This window comes from Oncorhynchus nerka, linkage group LG3, assembly GCF_034236695.1.
Source record: "Oncorhynchus nerka isolate Pitt River linkage group LG3, Oner_Uvic_2.0, whole genome shotgun sequence".
Classification (NCBI taxonomy): Eukaryota; Metazoa; Chordata; class Actinopteri; order Salmoniformes; family Salmonidae; genus Oncorhynchus; species Oncorhynchus nerka.
Genome location: NC_088398.1, coordinates 42,689,530 through 42,705,802, shown reverse-complemented (window position 1 = coordinate 42,705,802; position 16,273 = coordinate 42,689,530). Strand labels below are relative to the sequence as shown.

At 42.9% G+C, this 16,273-nt stretch overlaps 1 protein-coding gene across 3 annotated transcripts in view; it reads right to left on the bottom strand.

Annotated features, from left to right (window-relative positions):
• Nucleotides 1–474: 474 nt before the first annotated feature.
• LOC115108228 (myosin light chain kinase, smooth muscle-like) overlaps nt 475–16,273 on the bottom strand; it is a 93,630-nt gene continuing 77,831 nt past the window's right edge. For all 3 annotated transcript variants that reach the window (XM_065011978.1, XM_065011972.1, XM_065011974.1), the window contains exons 20-33: nt 15,343–15,390; nt 14,526–14,653; nt 13,488–13,644; nt 11,461–11,766; nt 11,217–11,243; nt 10,937–11,021; nt 10,461–10,664; nt 8,331–8,548; nt 7,919–8,042; nt 5,687–5,839; nt 5,108–5,231; nt 3,770–3,860; nt 3,142–3,270; nt 475–3,003 (exon numbers count right to left, since the gene is read on the bottom strand). In XM_065011978.1, the coding sequence (XP_064868050.1) occupies nt 2,771–3,003; nt 3,142–3,270; nt 3,770–3,860; nt 5,108–5,231; nt 5,687–5,839; nt 7,919–8,042; nt 8,331–8,548; nt 10,461–10,664; nt 10,937–11,021; nt 11,217–11,243; nt 11,461–11,766; nt 13,488–13,644; nt 14,526–14,653; nt 15,343–15,390 (2,027 nt within the window). In that variant the 3' untranslated portion in view covers nt 475–2,770. The remainder of the gene's footprint in view (nt 3,004–3,141; nt 3,271–3,769; nt 3,861–5,107; nt 5,232–5,686; nt 5,840–7,918; nt 8,043–8,330; nt 8,549–10,460; nt 10,665–10,936; nt 11,022–11,216; nt 11,244–11,460; nt 11,767–13,487; nt 13,645–14,525; nt 14,654–15,342; nt 15,391–16,273) is intronic.

Genomic DNA, 16,273 nt, shown 5'->3' with positions numbered 1-16,273 from the left:
TGACCGTGGGGAAAGAATGACCGTGGGTCTGAATAAATGTCTGGTCCTATCCACTGTGTCTAGAGAAGGAAGAGGGGGGAAGGTTCTGTAAAGATTTTTGATGAGACGGAATTCCAAAGCAATGTACATTAGTGACCTTGCACTGGAATGGACTTTTAGAATGAGAGAACCACATTGTATTCACCCCACACAATTTATATTTCTTGAATCAATCAAAGCGCACAGTATGTTTTATGTTTAACCTTTAATTATAAAACGGTAAATTTGGATCTTGTATGCCGATTGATTGATTGCCGTTAGTTATTCACAATAATCCACAGGTAATGCCTATTAACAGTTAAATGTTATTTGTCAATGCACATCCACTGTCCCAGAGCCCAGCCAGGAAATTCGTAAACTTGATCTCCTCTGGGAAAAAAGCATCTAGCGACCACAACGGAAATAAGTCTGACATCATTGTGCAATCCAGTCCCGTAAAGAAAAGAAAAGATATGTATTTTTATTTTAATCAATCAATCAATCAACAATCCATTATTTCCCCAAGTTTCTAACACCATAGGAACCTCATCCCAATCACAATACAACCAGCATAATTGTGTGATAAACATTTATTTAGTAACTGTGAGTAACTACACTTGTAGTGTTCACATTACATGTAATCTGCAATTTGTCAAAATGATACATTTATAAAATTTGAGAAATATAAATCTACATACATCTAATACAAAACAAATATAGATGTGATAATTCACCGGTCTGTTTAGTATTGCAAATTTGTAATATCGTGGACACGTGCTTGCAAGGGAGATCTCTAAACTGATGCTCAAATACGATAACATGACTCTGTGCTTAAATAAAAAATACAATTTAAAAAAACATTCTTAAAAAGAGCCCAGGGTAAATTGCAAATAATGCTGATAACACAAACACACCAGTCACTTTGGGCTTGTTTGGTTGAGGAAGAAAAAAAAATGTAGATACCTTTAAATAAATGGATAAAGCACAAACAGCTGGAATGTGGATAATGTCAAAGGTAATGTTATAAATATTAACATCTGAAATATAATAACTGAAAAGTAAGTAGAAAAGAAAGTGCACAAACAGAGCAAAAAGGTCATCAAGCCCATTTTCAAGCCCATTTCTGAGTGTGTCGGAGAAGGAGAGTGTCTTAGCAACGCAGCTTTTAGGGTCGTTCCACGAAATGAGTGCCTTTCGCATCCCTTTGATATTTAAAGTTGAAATTTTACACAAATACTGCATTTTAAAAGCCTGTCATATTAAAACGAAGTGCCCTTTAAAATAGACCACCTGGAAAATGAAATAAATCTGATCCGTAGCCCTTTACACTCGCAGCGCTGTGTGGGTTTTTGACTTGACAGCCTTTCCGAACTTGAGCACCTCGCCCGACAAAAAGTTGTCCCCATCCCTCCCGCTAAGCGGGCAACCGCCTTGACGTCATACAAGCCACGAGGCCAAATGTGCAGTTCACGTTTCCATATCATAAAACTCATGTCCAGTGTCAACGTTTATGATCATTCTGTTTGACGTACAGCTACAAGACGCCATGGAGTCACACCCTTGGTTGTTCTTTAGCAGAATGAGCACCTTTGTTTATTGTGAGAAGCTCGCCGTGGCGCACACGCCTGAAAGCACTCGTGACTCCTTTCAATGCTCACCAAAATGAGGATCGGCTTCCCCGAATTGCATTGTGAAAGCCTAACCCTGTAATATCGTATGTTATAACTTAAGCTAGTCGTGTTGGATGCAGGGTTGTGTTCCAAACAAAACAACTACAAGTATGTTGCTCCAGTTCCTCAAAGGAACAGCTAGGAGATCTAAAACAACAACAACCCCACCTTATAGTTGGAAGACTCTGTCATAAAAGTGCATTACAATTTCTTAGGAACAGTGCACACTTTGGAGAGGTGTGTGTGGCCACTTGAAGACACCAGTTAGTCCTCTCACTGCAAACCCTTTGTCATTCCGATGTCTTGCGTTGCACCTACCCCACATTTGCAAGGGATATTCTTATCATGTTACTGAATGTAGCCATAGTATTTTCAGATTTCGTTATCAACAAATGTGACAAAAAAAAAAGCCACATTAAAATGTTTTTAAAAATGCACATAAAAGCAACAGTATAATGATTGGATTCAATCTTGTGTCAGATGAACTGTTGAGTCATCTTTGGCCTACTAATTTCACCATCATCTCAAAACTGTTCCCTTTCAAATCGCTAACATGGTCATGCATATGCTTTTCATATTTCTTCTGTAAGACACATTTCAACTTAGCCCCATCCATATAGGCCAGTGTAAAGGGCTAATATGAATAAAGACTTGAATAAAGTGCCAAAATGATTTGGCATTTTGTCCCTCTGTGCATCCTATTCCTTATCAAATATGTTTTTCAAAAGGAACATTGAACATCTAATAGTCAAATCACAATGTAAAAGCAGGTGAGCTGGTTCTACTCTTCCAGGACATTTTCTGGTGTTTCGTGGTGGAAAACTGAGGAGGGTCAAGAATAACACATGACCTTGTTACCCATAGATAGAGGGGCTAGAAATGTTTTAACAAGAAAAACATTGATATGAAACTTTGCATTCCATCGCCCCTTCCTGTTGCACACAACGTGCTTCCATTCCCCGTGAACAAGGAAATAAGCTACACTACTCAAAAAGCACCTAATTCGTGGAACGACCCATTGAAGAGATTAAAGGCTAAAACACAGGGGATATCATCTGTTAGTCTTGTACCGGTCGTGCCGTTCATTCCTCCTCCTCCTCCTCTTCCTCCATCACCTCCACCAGGAGTTCGGCTGTGCACGTGGCCTCGCCCAGGCTGTTGACAGCCTTGACGGTGTATTTGGCATCGTCGTCACCGTTCACTTCTGAGATCACAAGGCTGCAGTTGCCCTCCTCGTCGTAATCAATCTGGAAGTGGCGGGTCTCCTTGATTGGCTGTTCGTCTTTGTACCACACCACCTCTGGATCAGGGTAACCTGGGAAAACACAAACAATCTTTATACTGTATGTCTCTCAAATGGCACCTCCTATTCCCTGGCCTATAGGGGCCCGGGTCCATACATGTCAATTAGGAGATTGTGATGTATGTAAATGAGGAGGTTGTGAGACATTACCCTCGATCTTGCAGTCAAATCTGGCTGCGCTCCCCTCCACCACCTCCACATCCTTGATGACTGAGCTGAAGGTGGGCTTGACCTGGGTTTTCTCCTCATACTCTAGGCATTCAAGGAACTGGTTGTCCTCTATGAAACATGGGACAATGGTGGGGGGGGACAAAATTACACATTGATTTTACCTCAAGTTGAACTTAAAGTGGCACTATGCAAAAATCGCTCTGCCATTTCCTGGTTGCTAAAACTCTAGTAGTTCACCTAATTTCAGTTTACGTGACAAAATAAGCTAGTATAGTGTAGAGAATCATTGTACCACCTAAACCGCTGTGAAATATATTTTCCCATAACCAAAAATATGGTTGCTTCAGCCGTTTGAATCTGGTGTACAAAACTTAAGAGGAAGCATAGAACTAGCACACATAGAACAGATCTACCGCTTCTTAGACTTGCATTCAAGTAGAATGATAGAAATGTGTAGTTATTGATCTATGTGAATTTGGTCAGGTTGCAAAAAGTTACATATAGCCACTTTAACCACTTAACCAAAAACTGCTTTGAGTTTGCTCGGGGGGACATCAGAAAGGTTTGGAACATTCAGGAGGAGGTACAAAAAAAGAAGCCGTGCCACCTTCAGTAGGGGAGCCTTTCTTGGCACTGACGCCCGCCAACATCGCCATTGATGACAGCCTTCCGATGGCCCGCACTGCATGTCCGGTTTTCTGCCGTGAAATCAATGATACACTCGTTACATTCTGTCGCAGTACAAACAGTCCTTGGGATAGGAATAGACATCATCAAGAAATGTTACGAGGACGCTTATGAATTAATGGCCTTGTTTGTAACAATAAGAAATGACCTGCTAGTTGGCCATGAAGTACAGAGTAGGGCTGTGTCCTATAGGCAGGTTATTAAGGAGAGAGGCCAGAGTTGACGCAGAGGGAAGCCTGATGAAGATAGTCCTGACTGATTTACCGAGAGACAATATCAAAGACTAAAGATACAGAGGGAGTTCAGCCGACAGATGGAGAATGATAAGAGGGATGAAGGATGGAGAGAGAAACAGAACTTGAAAGTGTTGGAGGAGAGACTGGTGTGAGAAGGAAGAGGTCAGAGGGCACTGACAGGAGTGTTGGGCTGGGTCAGGAGAAACTCGTTAAGTTGGCTTCTCCACAATCTGATGTGATTCACCATCTCAGTCCATGTGTAGAACCAGATCAGATCTACTGTCCACTGGTGTATGTTATGCTGACCGTGGGGAAAACAGGTCTGAATAAATGTCCCAAATGGCACCCTATTCCATTTATAGTGCACTACTTTTGACCAGAGCTATATATGGCATTGGCTGCCATTTGGGACGCAATCTATGATCTTAACATTTTGCTTCTATAAACAAAGCATGGTGGATAACTTGATCCCTGAGATTGTTGCCTTCAGACTTTGTACATTTGAATCAAAAACACAGGTCAAACAGACATCTCTCCACTTTCACCGTCTCTACTGTTTTGTGTTCTAGTTTTCCGAAGTAATACTTGCAGTTTGTACTTTTCAACCTCATGAACTACTAATGGACCTCCATGGTGACCGCTTCACACAATGAGAGGTTTGCTCATGGGCGAGCACTCAAAGAAGGAGTTTAACTGCAGGGACTTGGAAGCTCAGGGTACGCTAACAGACAACAGTGATTTTCACAGCGCCTCTTACAGTGGAACTTTAGCCAAACTCATAGTGCACTGTATCTAGCACATTTTCTCAATCTCAAACCTGTTTGGGTGGATTAATACCTTACGACACCGCTCCAACAGTGCTCGTCTCGTGGTTAAGACGGCTGGCCATATGTTGATCTGTAACCGGAGACATGGTCTGCATCCCCAAATGTCACCCTATTCTATAGTGCACTACTTTTGACCGAGGCTCATAGGGTACCATTTTGGGACACAGTACACGATCTGGTTCTGCTGTTACCTACCTGCCATTTCCTTCTCAAGATGTACTTCTTCATCCTCTCCTTGGACAGCTTCTTGGCCTCCATTTTGCCAGTGTCTTGTTTTAGCCACGGGTGCTCATAGCACTGATCGCATGTCAGCCTAGCCCTACGATCACAGAGACACATGCACATTGAGAGGCGCAAAGACTTTAGTCACACTATTACAAAACATCAGACAGAGATTTGGACCGAGATCTGGGGTTACGTCCCAAATGGCATCGTATTCCATACATAGTGCACTACTTTTGACCAGAGCCCTAGTCAAAAGTTGTGCACTACTTGGGGAATAGGGTGCCATTTGGGATGTATTCAGAGTCAAAAGCAACCGTTGGCAAAAGGAGACTAAATAACATATATATGACACCTAAACAATCTGGCAGGCTGATCAAAGCCATCTTACGCTCAAATCATGTCAGAACTGAGGCTTTTGCCACCCTATTCCATACACTACTTGATGATAAAGTATGGTAAAGTAGTGCACTATGTAGGGAATACTGTGCCATTTGGGACACACAGGGCTCTTTAATCAAGCAGTGTTTCAGAGCGCCTCATTTTGCTTACTTCATGTCTTTCTTCAGCAAATTGGTAATGAAGTCCTTGGCGTGGTCTGAGATCTCATCGAAGGCGTCGTCTTCAAAGTCCCAAGTGGCCGAGGTCACATTGGAAAGGGTCTCGTTGTCGTTATCCCCCATGAATGGGGACAGGCCACTCACCCTGAGGAATGGAGAGAGAGGGGGAGGTTAGAGAGAGGTGGAGCGAGAGAGACAAAGAAAAAGAGAGCGAGAAATATAAATGAACACTTGACCTACAAAAGGGCTACCAAAAACCGGGCCCCTAAACAGCGCTCACTGGTGAGACTTGGTAAGCGTTCATCACTTTCAGCGAAGCCAGTCTTATTGGGCACACCCAGATGTTTTCCGTGCTAGACATAGGTCTTATATCGGTACACCACAAAAGCTTTTTATCCACCATGTACACTTTGAGTCAGGACTCTAACAGGATGGATGAAACCTAGTGTGCGTCCCAAATGGCACCCTACGGGCACCTTATTCCCTTAAGGCTTTGGTCAAGAGTAGTGACCTACATAGGAAATAGGCAGCTGTTTGTGATGCACAACTGAAATCTCTGAGGCAATAGATATCAGACAGCCTTACTTCTAACACTGCTATGTAAGCAGTGTGTAATAAATCTTTGTGGACCGAGGAGACCTCACAGAGGTTTGGGGCACTGGAGAGTATTGCTCTGCTCTGTCTCTATATCCATTTACAGGCATAGAGGTTGGAGAGGCCCATACACTGCCTGCCTGTGGAAAGTAACTGTTGCTGTGAGCATGGAAGCCCAGAGAAATCCAATAAGGCAGCTTTGAGGTTAGGGACACGGTAGCAAATATACATTATTTGAATAGTGCCTTATAGATTATCTACATATGCTCAAATGATCAACAAACTATACTAATGCAACAACTTGCTAGGTTACAGTTAGGGTTAGGTTAAAGTTAGGTTAGGATAAGGGTTAGGTTTAGAGTTAACCGTAGATTAGGATAAGGGTTAGGGTTAACGCTAGGTTAGGATAAGGGTTAGGTTTAGAGTTAACGGTAGATTAGGATAAGGGTTAGGGTTAACGTTAGGTTAGGATAAGGGTTAGGTTTAGAGTTAACGGTAGATTAGGATAAGGGTTAGGGTTAACGCTAGGTTAGGATAAGGGTTAGGTTTAGCGTTAACATTAGGTTAGGATAAGGGTTAGGTTTAGAGTTAACGGTAGGTTAGGTTAGGATAAGGGTTAGGTTTAGGGTTAACGTTAGGTTAGGATAAGGGTTAGGTTTAGGCCTAACATTAGGTTATGATAAGGGTTAGGTTTAGAGTTAACGGTAGGTTAGGTTAGGATAAGGGTTAGGTTTAGGGTTAACATTAGCTTAGGATAAGGGTTAGGTTTAGAGTTAACGGTAGGTTAGGATAAGGGTTAGTTTTAGGGTTAACGTTAGGTTAGGTTAAGGGTTAGGTTTAGGGTTAACATTAGGTTAGGATAAGGGTTAGGTTTAGATAAGGGTTAGGTTTAGAGTTAACATTAGGTTAGGATAAGGATTAGGTTTAGGGTTAACGTTAGGTTAGGATAAGGGTTAGGTTTAGGGTTAACATTAGGTTAGGATAAGGGTTAGGTTTAGGGTTAACATTAGGTTAGGATAAGGGTTAGGTTTAGGGTTAACGTTAGGTTAGGATAAGGGTTAGGTTTAGGGTTAACATTAGGTTAGGATAAGGGTTAGGTTTAGGGTTAACATTAGGTTAGGATAAGGGTTAGGTTTAGGGTTAACATTAGGTTAGGATAAGGGTTAGGTTTAGGGTTAACATTAGGTTAGGATAAGGGTTAGGTTTAGGGTTAACATTAGGTTAGGATAAGGGTTAGGTTTAGGGTTAACATTAGGTTAGGATAAGGGTTAGGGTTAACGTTAGGTTAGGATAAGGTTTAGGGTTAACGTTAGGTTAGGATAAGGGTTAGGTTTAGGGTTAACATTAGGTTAGGATAAGGGTTAGGTTTAGGGTTAACGTTAGGTTAGGATAATGGTTAGGTTTAGGGTTAACGTTAGGTTAGGATAAGGGTTAGGTTTAGGGTTAACGTTAGGTTAGGATAAGGGTTAGGATTAGCGGATAGTTTGTATAAATGTTGTTGACAGTTGAACATTTACAGACCATCCATTTGGGATTATCCAAATAAAGTGTTAACATAGAAGCTTACTCATTACAAGTAAGAATGGTTACAAGTGGTTATAAGGGTCATTATAACTGGTTTGACACTCACAGGATGTAGCAGATGACCCCTATACTCCACATGTCTGTTGGGTAACTGATTGCTTCATAGTTGATCACTTCAGGGGCCACAAACTCAGGGGTTCCAAACAGAACTTTCAATGTTCCAGAGCTTTCTAAGAGCACACAGGGGAAGACAGTTTCAAAAATGAAAATGGTGTTCATTTAGCATTCATTAGAATAGGAAGTTAATGAAAAGATAGATGTCGCTATGATTCTGAATTGGGATGCAAAATTCCAGTAACTTTCCCAGATGGAAGATTCCTGGAATCAGGAGGGAATCAGCAGGATATCCAGGAATCCTCCCACCAAGGATGTCTGGGAAACATCGGAATTTGGGGAAAGTTACCGGAATTCCGCAACCCTATTTCTGAAAATGCCCTGTGCACACGAGGCCTGGTTACCTAGTCTGCGAGCGAGGCCGAAGTCAATGAGTTTGATGGTGTTCCCGGTCTTGTTGACACACATGATATTCTCAGGCTTGAGGTCCAGATGGACGATGCCCTGCTTGTGGATGTAGTGAACCCCGTCCACAATCTGCAGCATGTACTTAATGACCTCCCTTTCTGTCAGCTCAAAGTCTTCATCGATGATACGCTCAAACAGCTCCCCACCAGAGATCCTGCAGAGAGCGAGAGAGAGAGAGAGAGAGAGAGAGAGAGAGAATGATGGTTGAGATCCTGCAAAACACATTACAGCCAAATATGGAAATCCTTCACCGGATATCAAATACTTGTCATTTTAGAGTATCTCGAATATCTTTTTCTAGCTTAGACAGCTTACAAGACATATCATCTAAAGTTAGTACTAAGGACAATTGCGGTTTTAAATGAGAGTCAAGTGAGTCCAGTGGTCTTGTGTCAGTGTACCATTTGATAATGCTATAAAAAAAGAGTGGAAATGGTCCAGTCTAATGTGTTTACATCTCAAATACTTGGCAAGTGAACTTTTTCCAAGCATCACCACATAAAAAAGCCGAAGTGTCTGTCTGGTCAAAATGAATCATTAGCCACGAATAATGGAGATGTTTAAATGCAAATCAATTTCCTTTGACATTCTCCAAAATAAACGTTATCATATCAATTTTCATACTCAGATACACAACATCAGAAGTATGTGGACACCCCTCCAAACTAGTGGATTTAGCTATTTCAGCCACACTCGTTGCTGATCGGTGTATAAAATCGAGCACACAGCCATGCAATCTCCATAGACAAACATTGGCAGTAGAATGGCCTTACTGAAGAGCTCAGTGGGATGTCACCTTTCCAACAAGTCAGTTTTATCAAATTTCTGCCCTGCTGGAGCTACCCTGGTACTGTAAGTGTAAGTGCTGTTATTGTGAAGTGGAAACGTCTAGGAGCAACAATGGCTCAACGAAGTGGTAGGCCACACAAGCTCAGAGAACGGGACCGCCGAGTGCTGAAGCACGTAGCCCGTATAAATTGGCGTGGCTAAATGGAAGCAAGTCCCCAGAGCAATGTTCCAACATCTAGAAGAAAAGCCTTCCCAGAAAAGTGGAGGCTGTTATAGCAGTAAAAGGGGTAACAACTCCATAATAATGCCCATGATGTTGGAATGAGATGTCCGACAAGCAGGTGTCCACATACTTCTGGCCATGTAGTGTAATTTGTTACACACAAGTGCCAAGTGAAAATCCTCAAGATCAAAACTGCAAATGGACCTGTATTCATTCCAGTTGTATGCCTACTAAATAACCCTCTGTTTACATTTCTAGTAAACTATATAGGAACGTGAAGCGAGTCACCAAAAGGACTCACAAACTTTTACAGATGCACAATCGAGAGCATCCTGTCGGGCTGTATCACCGCCTGGTATGGCAAGTGCTCCACCCACAACCGCAAGGCTCTCCAGAGGGTAGTGAGGTCTGCACAACGCATCACCGGGGGCAAACTACCTGCCCTCTAGGACACCTACACCACCCGATGTCAAAGATAATCAAGGACAACAACCACCCGAGCCACTGCCTGTTCACCCCGCTATCATCCAGAAGGCGAGATCAGTACAGGTGCATCAAAGCTGGGACCGAGAGACTGAAAAACAGCTTCTATCTCAAGGCCATCAGACTGTTAAACAGCCACCACTAACATTGAGTGGCTGCTGCCAACATACGGACTCAACTCCAGGCACTTTAATGATGTAATAAATGTTTCACTAGCAACTTTAAACAATGCCACTTAATATAATGTTTACATACCCTACATTACTCATCTCATATGTATATACTGTACTCGATACCATCTACTGCATCTTGACTATGCCGTTCTGTACCACCACTCATTCATATATCTTTATGTACATATTCTTCATCCATTTACACTTGTGTGTGTATAAGGTAGTTGTGAAATTGTTAGGTTAGATTACTCGTTGGTTATTACGGCATTGTCGGAGCATTTCGCTACACTCGCATTAACATCTGCTAACCATGTGTATGTGACAATAAAATTTGATATAGGGAATAGGGTAACCTAAATGAATAAACTTTTTGTAACATATGAGTCAAATATACTCACATTTCCAAAACCATGACGATGTCTGACTTGCCTTCGAAGGCATCAATGCACTGGACAAGTTTGGGGTGATGGAGGGAGTTCATTATTGCAATCTCTTGTCTCACATTATCTTTCTCTTTTGCAGAGTAGGCCTTGATGAACTTTCCAGCCCAGTGCTTTTTTGTTCCCTTCTCCAAAAGTTTGAACACCTGTCCGAATTTGCCCCTAAAAGCACAGAAAAGGAAAAGGATCATTTTTTGGGAGTCTGATACAGACGATATCATGAATGAGAGGCGTGCTCAGTAGGCCTGCTGCACATGTAGATACACGTGGACCAATGCTTTGCTGACCAATATGTTGTCCACATCCCAAATGACACCCTATAATAGTGCCCAAATTTTGACCAGAGACCTATAGGCCCTGGTCAGAAGTAGTGTACTATATAGGGAATATGGTGCCTTTTGGGACATTGTAGTTGTTGATAGATGGGTACTCACGTTCCCAGCCTCTCTTCCACATCATACAGATCCTTTACTTTCACATCTGTTCTAACGATCACATCTCTGTAGTCTGGCTCTTTCTCTGAACATAGGAGCATGACACTTATGAGTCATTATGGATGTTTATAGTCACTGTCATAGCACATTATAAAGGGCATTATAAGGCATTAGAAAGGATATCATAAAACATTTTACGTATCATAGAAGATGTTACCAAAATCATTTTTTAAAGGAATCAGTTACTTAAACTTGGAATATTGGATTGGATTAAACATACCTTCATCATCCTCAACCTCCTCCTTTTCTGTTATAGAATAAATGATCAGAAAGGTTGTTAGTGATTAGTATGACTCAATCATTATTATTATGAATTAATCATCATTAATACAAATCTATGTCTGACAATGAAAATGGCTTGTTAGTTACCAATGAGGTTGATTATAAAGTGTTACCACTGAGTGGGATTATAAAGTATTACCAATGAGTGTCAGTACACCATATACCCACTAGGGGGAGCTCACCCTCAACATCCTCCTCTAACATTGTGACAGCCTCAGACTCGGCACTGGGCTCCCCGATGCCGTAGATATTGACCGCCCGCACCCTGAACTTGTACTGGCGCTGACCCAGCAGGTTCTGGACATTATAGGAGGTGCTGTTGCAGGAGACGAGGTTCTTCCACTCCTTGTCCACTGAGTTCCATATCTCTAGGTTGTAGGACTGGACGGCACTGCCCCCGTCGTAGGTGGGACCGTACCATGACAGTGTGAGTGTGGAGCGGCGGATGTCTGAGGCGGCTGGAACTCGTGCAGGGGGATCAGGTTTGTCTGGAACACAGAGAGGTCACACAGTAGATCAACGCACCAAATGGCGAACATGCTCAGACACAATACTAGACCTTTCAACAAGCCCCACAAAACCATGTTCACATTGTGGTGATACCTGTTCCAGGCTGAGTCCCAAACGGCACCCTGTTCCCCATATAGTGCACTAACTTTTGACCCTTTGGGTCCTGGTCAAAAGTAGCGCACTATATAGGGAATAGGGCGCCATTTGGGACATGTACCTATAGTTTGATGCCATTGAAAAGGCGTGATGAGTCACTCGATTTGTGAACATAGGTCTCCCAGTCCTTCCATTCACCAACATCAGTAATGACCGTGCACACAAGAGCACAGCTGTGTTGGGAATGAAGCAGCTTCCTGTCTGGCAAAAGTGGCTACCTTTTGAACCAACTCCATTCGTCAACAGCAAGCAGGCACAGTACGGGGAAACTGTTCGTGAGCGCAGATGAAAAGTGGGAGCCGTGACAGGGGGACTCCACATGGAGTCTGGATCCGTTTTATGTACTGCTGGTGTCAGACGACATGGCCCAGACTGTCTGCTTAGGTACAGCACACTTATTCCCCCTGGTTTGTTTAGATGGATGCCATGTTACCCGAGCTGTTAAAAGCATACCCCCACTTAAATCCCCAGTGGTCCCTTGTAAAATACCAAACGAAACCGCCCCCAAAAGAGCACAGCGTGACATCAACAGCTCTGCCATGCGGGATGATTCAATGTCACTGCAAAAAAAAAAAGGGGGCCACACATTACATGAAACAATTCAAAACTAAACCTCTATACTCCATACATACAGTCCAAGAACCATAAACCTAAACGCGAGGATCATATACATTAACAAGCGTCTAAGTAGTTAGGCTATTTTTTTTTTTAACCAGCATCTAACAAGCGCTTCGTGCCTCTTCGTATGCTATTAACAGCTCTCCGGGCACATAAGCGGTGGCGTTTATATGGAGCAGCTCTAGAAGTCCTCTTTCCCTGGCTGTGGCGTATTCCCGGAGTTGGACTGGATACACTCCACTATGGACAGCAGTGGCAAAGGGCCTCACATTGAAGCAACAGCTGGAGAGAAAGCACAGCCTTAAAAGGCCACTGGAGATCCCTGCAACGGCCTGTTAGTATTAGGATACAGAGAGTTGGAGCTGGCCCGGGCCTGCATACCTTCCCTTCCCCAACAACATTCCCCAAAGCTACAGGACCGCTATTCTTTTATTTTTATTTTTACGAGAGACAATACAATGATCGGTATCAGTAGGAGCAGTGGTTTTAAAACAGTGGATTAATACCATATATCGCTCACTTGAAAAAGGGAAAGACTTCCGCCACTCGTAATCACCTCCTGAATCTCATCAACGGAGGCAAAAAAAATGGCGTCGCTGCCCGATTTGTGTCAAATGGAACGTACCCACAATGGTGAGGTTGGGAGCTGCCTGATGTGTGTCAAATGGAACGTACCCACAATGGTGAGGTTGAGAGCTGCCTGATGTGTGTCAAATGGAACGTACCCACAATGGTGAGGTTGAGAGCTGCCTGATGTGTGTCAAATGGAACGTACCCACAATGGTGAGGTTGAGAGCTGCCTGATGTGTGTCAAATGGAACGTACCCACAATGGTGAGGTTGAGAGCTGCCTGATGTGTGTCAAATGGAACGTACCCACAATGGTGAGGTTGAGAGCTGCCTGATGTGTGTCAAATGGAACGTACCCACAATGGTGAGGTTGAGAGCTGCCTGTCTCAAACCGTAGCTGTTTCGCAGTTCGAGGGTGTAGCAGCCACAGTGGTCCTGCTGGCTGTCTGCGATGGTCAGTTTACTGGTGACCTCAGTGGTTTCAATGGTTAAATCACCTTTGACCTCTTGAATCTGCATACAAGACAAAAGGCAGTGGTTTCACAGAGGGGACATGTGTTTATTGAAACCGTGTTCAAGGCTACAATGATGAGAGCTACAGCCTTGAATTGGTATAATGTAATTAAATATTATATATTTGATGGAGATGGTGGAGATAGGGGGCATAGTATTAGAGTCAGTGGGGTCCAGGATTATTGACACCCTCGATAAAGATGAGCAGAAATGACTGTATAAAATAAATAATTCAAATACTGAGCTATATTCTATTCAAGAAAGGGGAAATTATATTATTTTATACCTATACAATTGCTCAGAGAACGAGATTTTGTTTAGCAAGTAATACTAGGTCAAAACCTTACAATACCTCCTCACCTTGCGAGGGTAACGGCACAGAGCCATTTACTAAAATGTTTTAGGAGTTAGTAAACACATTGGGACAGATCTTAGACCATTCCTCTAAACAGAATCCTTCCAGATCCTTGATATCCTTTGTCTGCGCTTATGGACTGACATCTTCAATTCAAACCACAGGTTTTCAAAGTCCGGAGACTGAGATGGCCACCACAAAATGTTGATTTTGTGGCCAATTAACCATTTATTTGTAGATTTTGATGTATGCTTGGGTTTTTTGTCTTACTGTAATATCCACTTCAGCTTCCTGACAGAGGCAACCAGGCTTTTGGCTAAAATGTCCCTGGTACTTGATAGCTCATGATGCCATTGACCTTAACAAGGGCCTCAGGATCACTGGGAGCAAAATAGCCCCATAACATCAAAGATCCATCACAGTAGGTATGGGGTTATTTTCTGCTTACGCATTCTCATTTCAACACCAGTCATTTTTGCTCATCTTTATCAAGGTCGTCAATTATTTTGTAAAGACTGGTCCTTACTGGTTTGCGGAACTTGAGCCAGGTGCAGTTGACTGGTGGAGCTCCTCCAAACGTACAGAGAATTTCCACCTTCTCCCCTGCCAGAATCTTCATGTCGTCTGGGAACTGGACAATCTGAGGGGGCATAGCTGGACAACACACACACACACACACACACACACAAATCAACAATCACTTCAGCCAGGAACATCTCTATCATCAGATCACACCTCTAGGTTTGGGCAGGCTTGTGACTTTCCGCCCTTGCCCCACGCCGTTCCATGGCTAACGCCTTAATGCTCCCCGGCAGCGAACAAAGCACAACTGGAACAGCGGCTCGGATTGGGTGACTTGCTCCCCTGGCTCTCGTTATTAGAAGGCAGGTTGGTTTACACTAACAACATGGTGGGGGGGATCTCCGATTGCCATTACAGGCACCCCCAGACCGCTGCTAGAGCAGGGAGCAGTACTCTCAGTCTTAGTTAAAGCAGCAAGGTATGGCCAGTGTTTGACACACGAGCCAGGTCCTCTAGGCTATCCCACTGCATGTATCACTGTTGTTGGACGAGAGAGCTAGAGTACATAGAGTCTGGGGAATCATCTATACCGCTTGTTGACATTTTGGTTGTGGGCTCTTCAATAGCCCAGAGAGAGTTAGTACTGGGCCCTATTGATCAAGCGACTCCCCGAGTAGGAGTGATGATAGAGGATCAGTTAAGAATTTCCGATCCCAGTGAATAACATGGACATGGACAGGGGGGAGCTGATCCTGGACCAGCACTCATACTCTGAGATGCCCCTAAATGACATGTTTGCATGGCAGAAGAGTCTTTCTTACCCTGTTTGGGAGGCATCTTTGTATTCGGTTTCTTTATCCTCGCCTCACCTGGAAAAGAGTAGATCAATGATTGCAATTAGGAAGGCAGTTGTGTCAAAACGAGAAGATTAGGTACAAATTAAATCCCATGTGTGACTCTTCATGTGTGAAATTGACACGATAAAAACAGTGATCTGAAACCAGACGGAATCTAAAATGTAGTGAGTGTGTCGGATTCACATAAATTAACGGCCACTGCACTTAATTATTCCATCATTGTGAGCTACCGCAGCAAGCATTAGAAAGAGCATAGCCTTTTTCCTAACATATTTCTCAAATTGCGCCTGCAGCGATTTCTCTGGATCCCCGTTAAGAGCTGTTACTTTTGACAGTCAGACTGATTCGATCAAAGCAGAGGTGAAGATTTGTACAGATCATTTGACACAAGCTGGAAACAGTCCAGCGTGTGAGCAAGCCTCTGGCCCAGCACATACTGTGGGAAATATACCACATACTGTGGGAAATATACCACATACTGTGGGAAATATACCACATTCGTAGATTTAGAATCATTTTTTAACTGGTTCATTCATTTGCATTTAGTCTTCCGCGTTATTATAATAAATTATCTATCAAACATTGAGTTTTATAACCGCTTATGAGTTATTGTGGACGCTTATTATAATAGTCTGTGTCATCATAACACATTACAAGTGCATTATGTGCTTCATTTAAATGTTACCACTAGTTATTCCCAGGACAGTATACGGGAAAGGAGAATAAACAGTGTCTGATCAGTGAAATTGGGGGAGGGAGCTCTTCTCTTGTGGATGTCTTGGGAGAAAGAAGGGCTGCCTCTGTGCTCATGTCCTTTGGTATTTGCCTTTTTTGGTAATACTAAAAATAGTCAAAGTATCCAGGAAATAGCTTTTGGCACTATTTATTTTACATT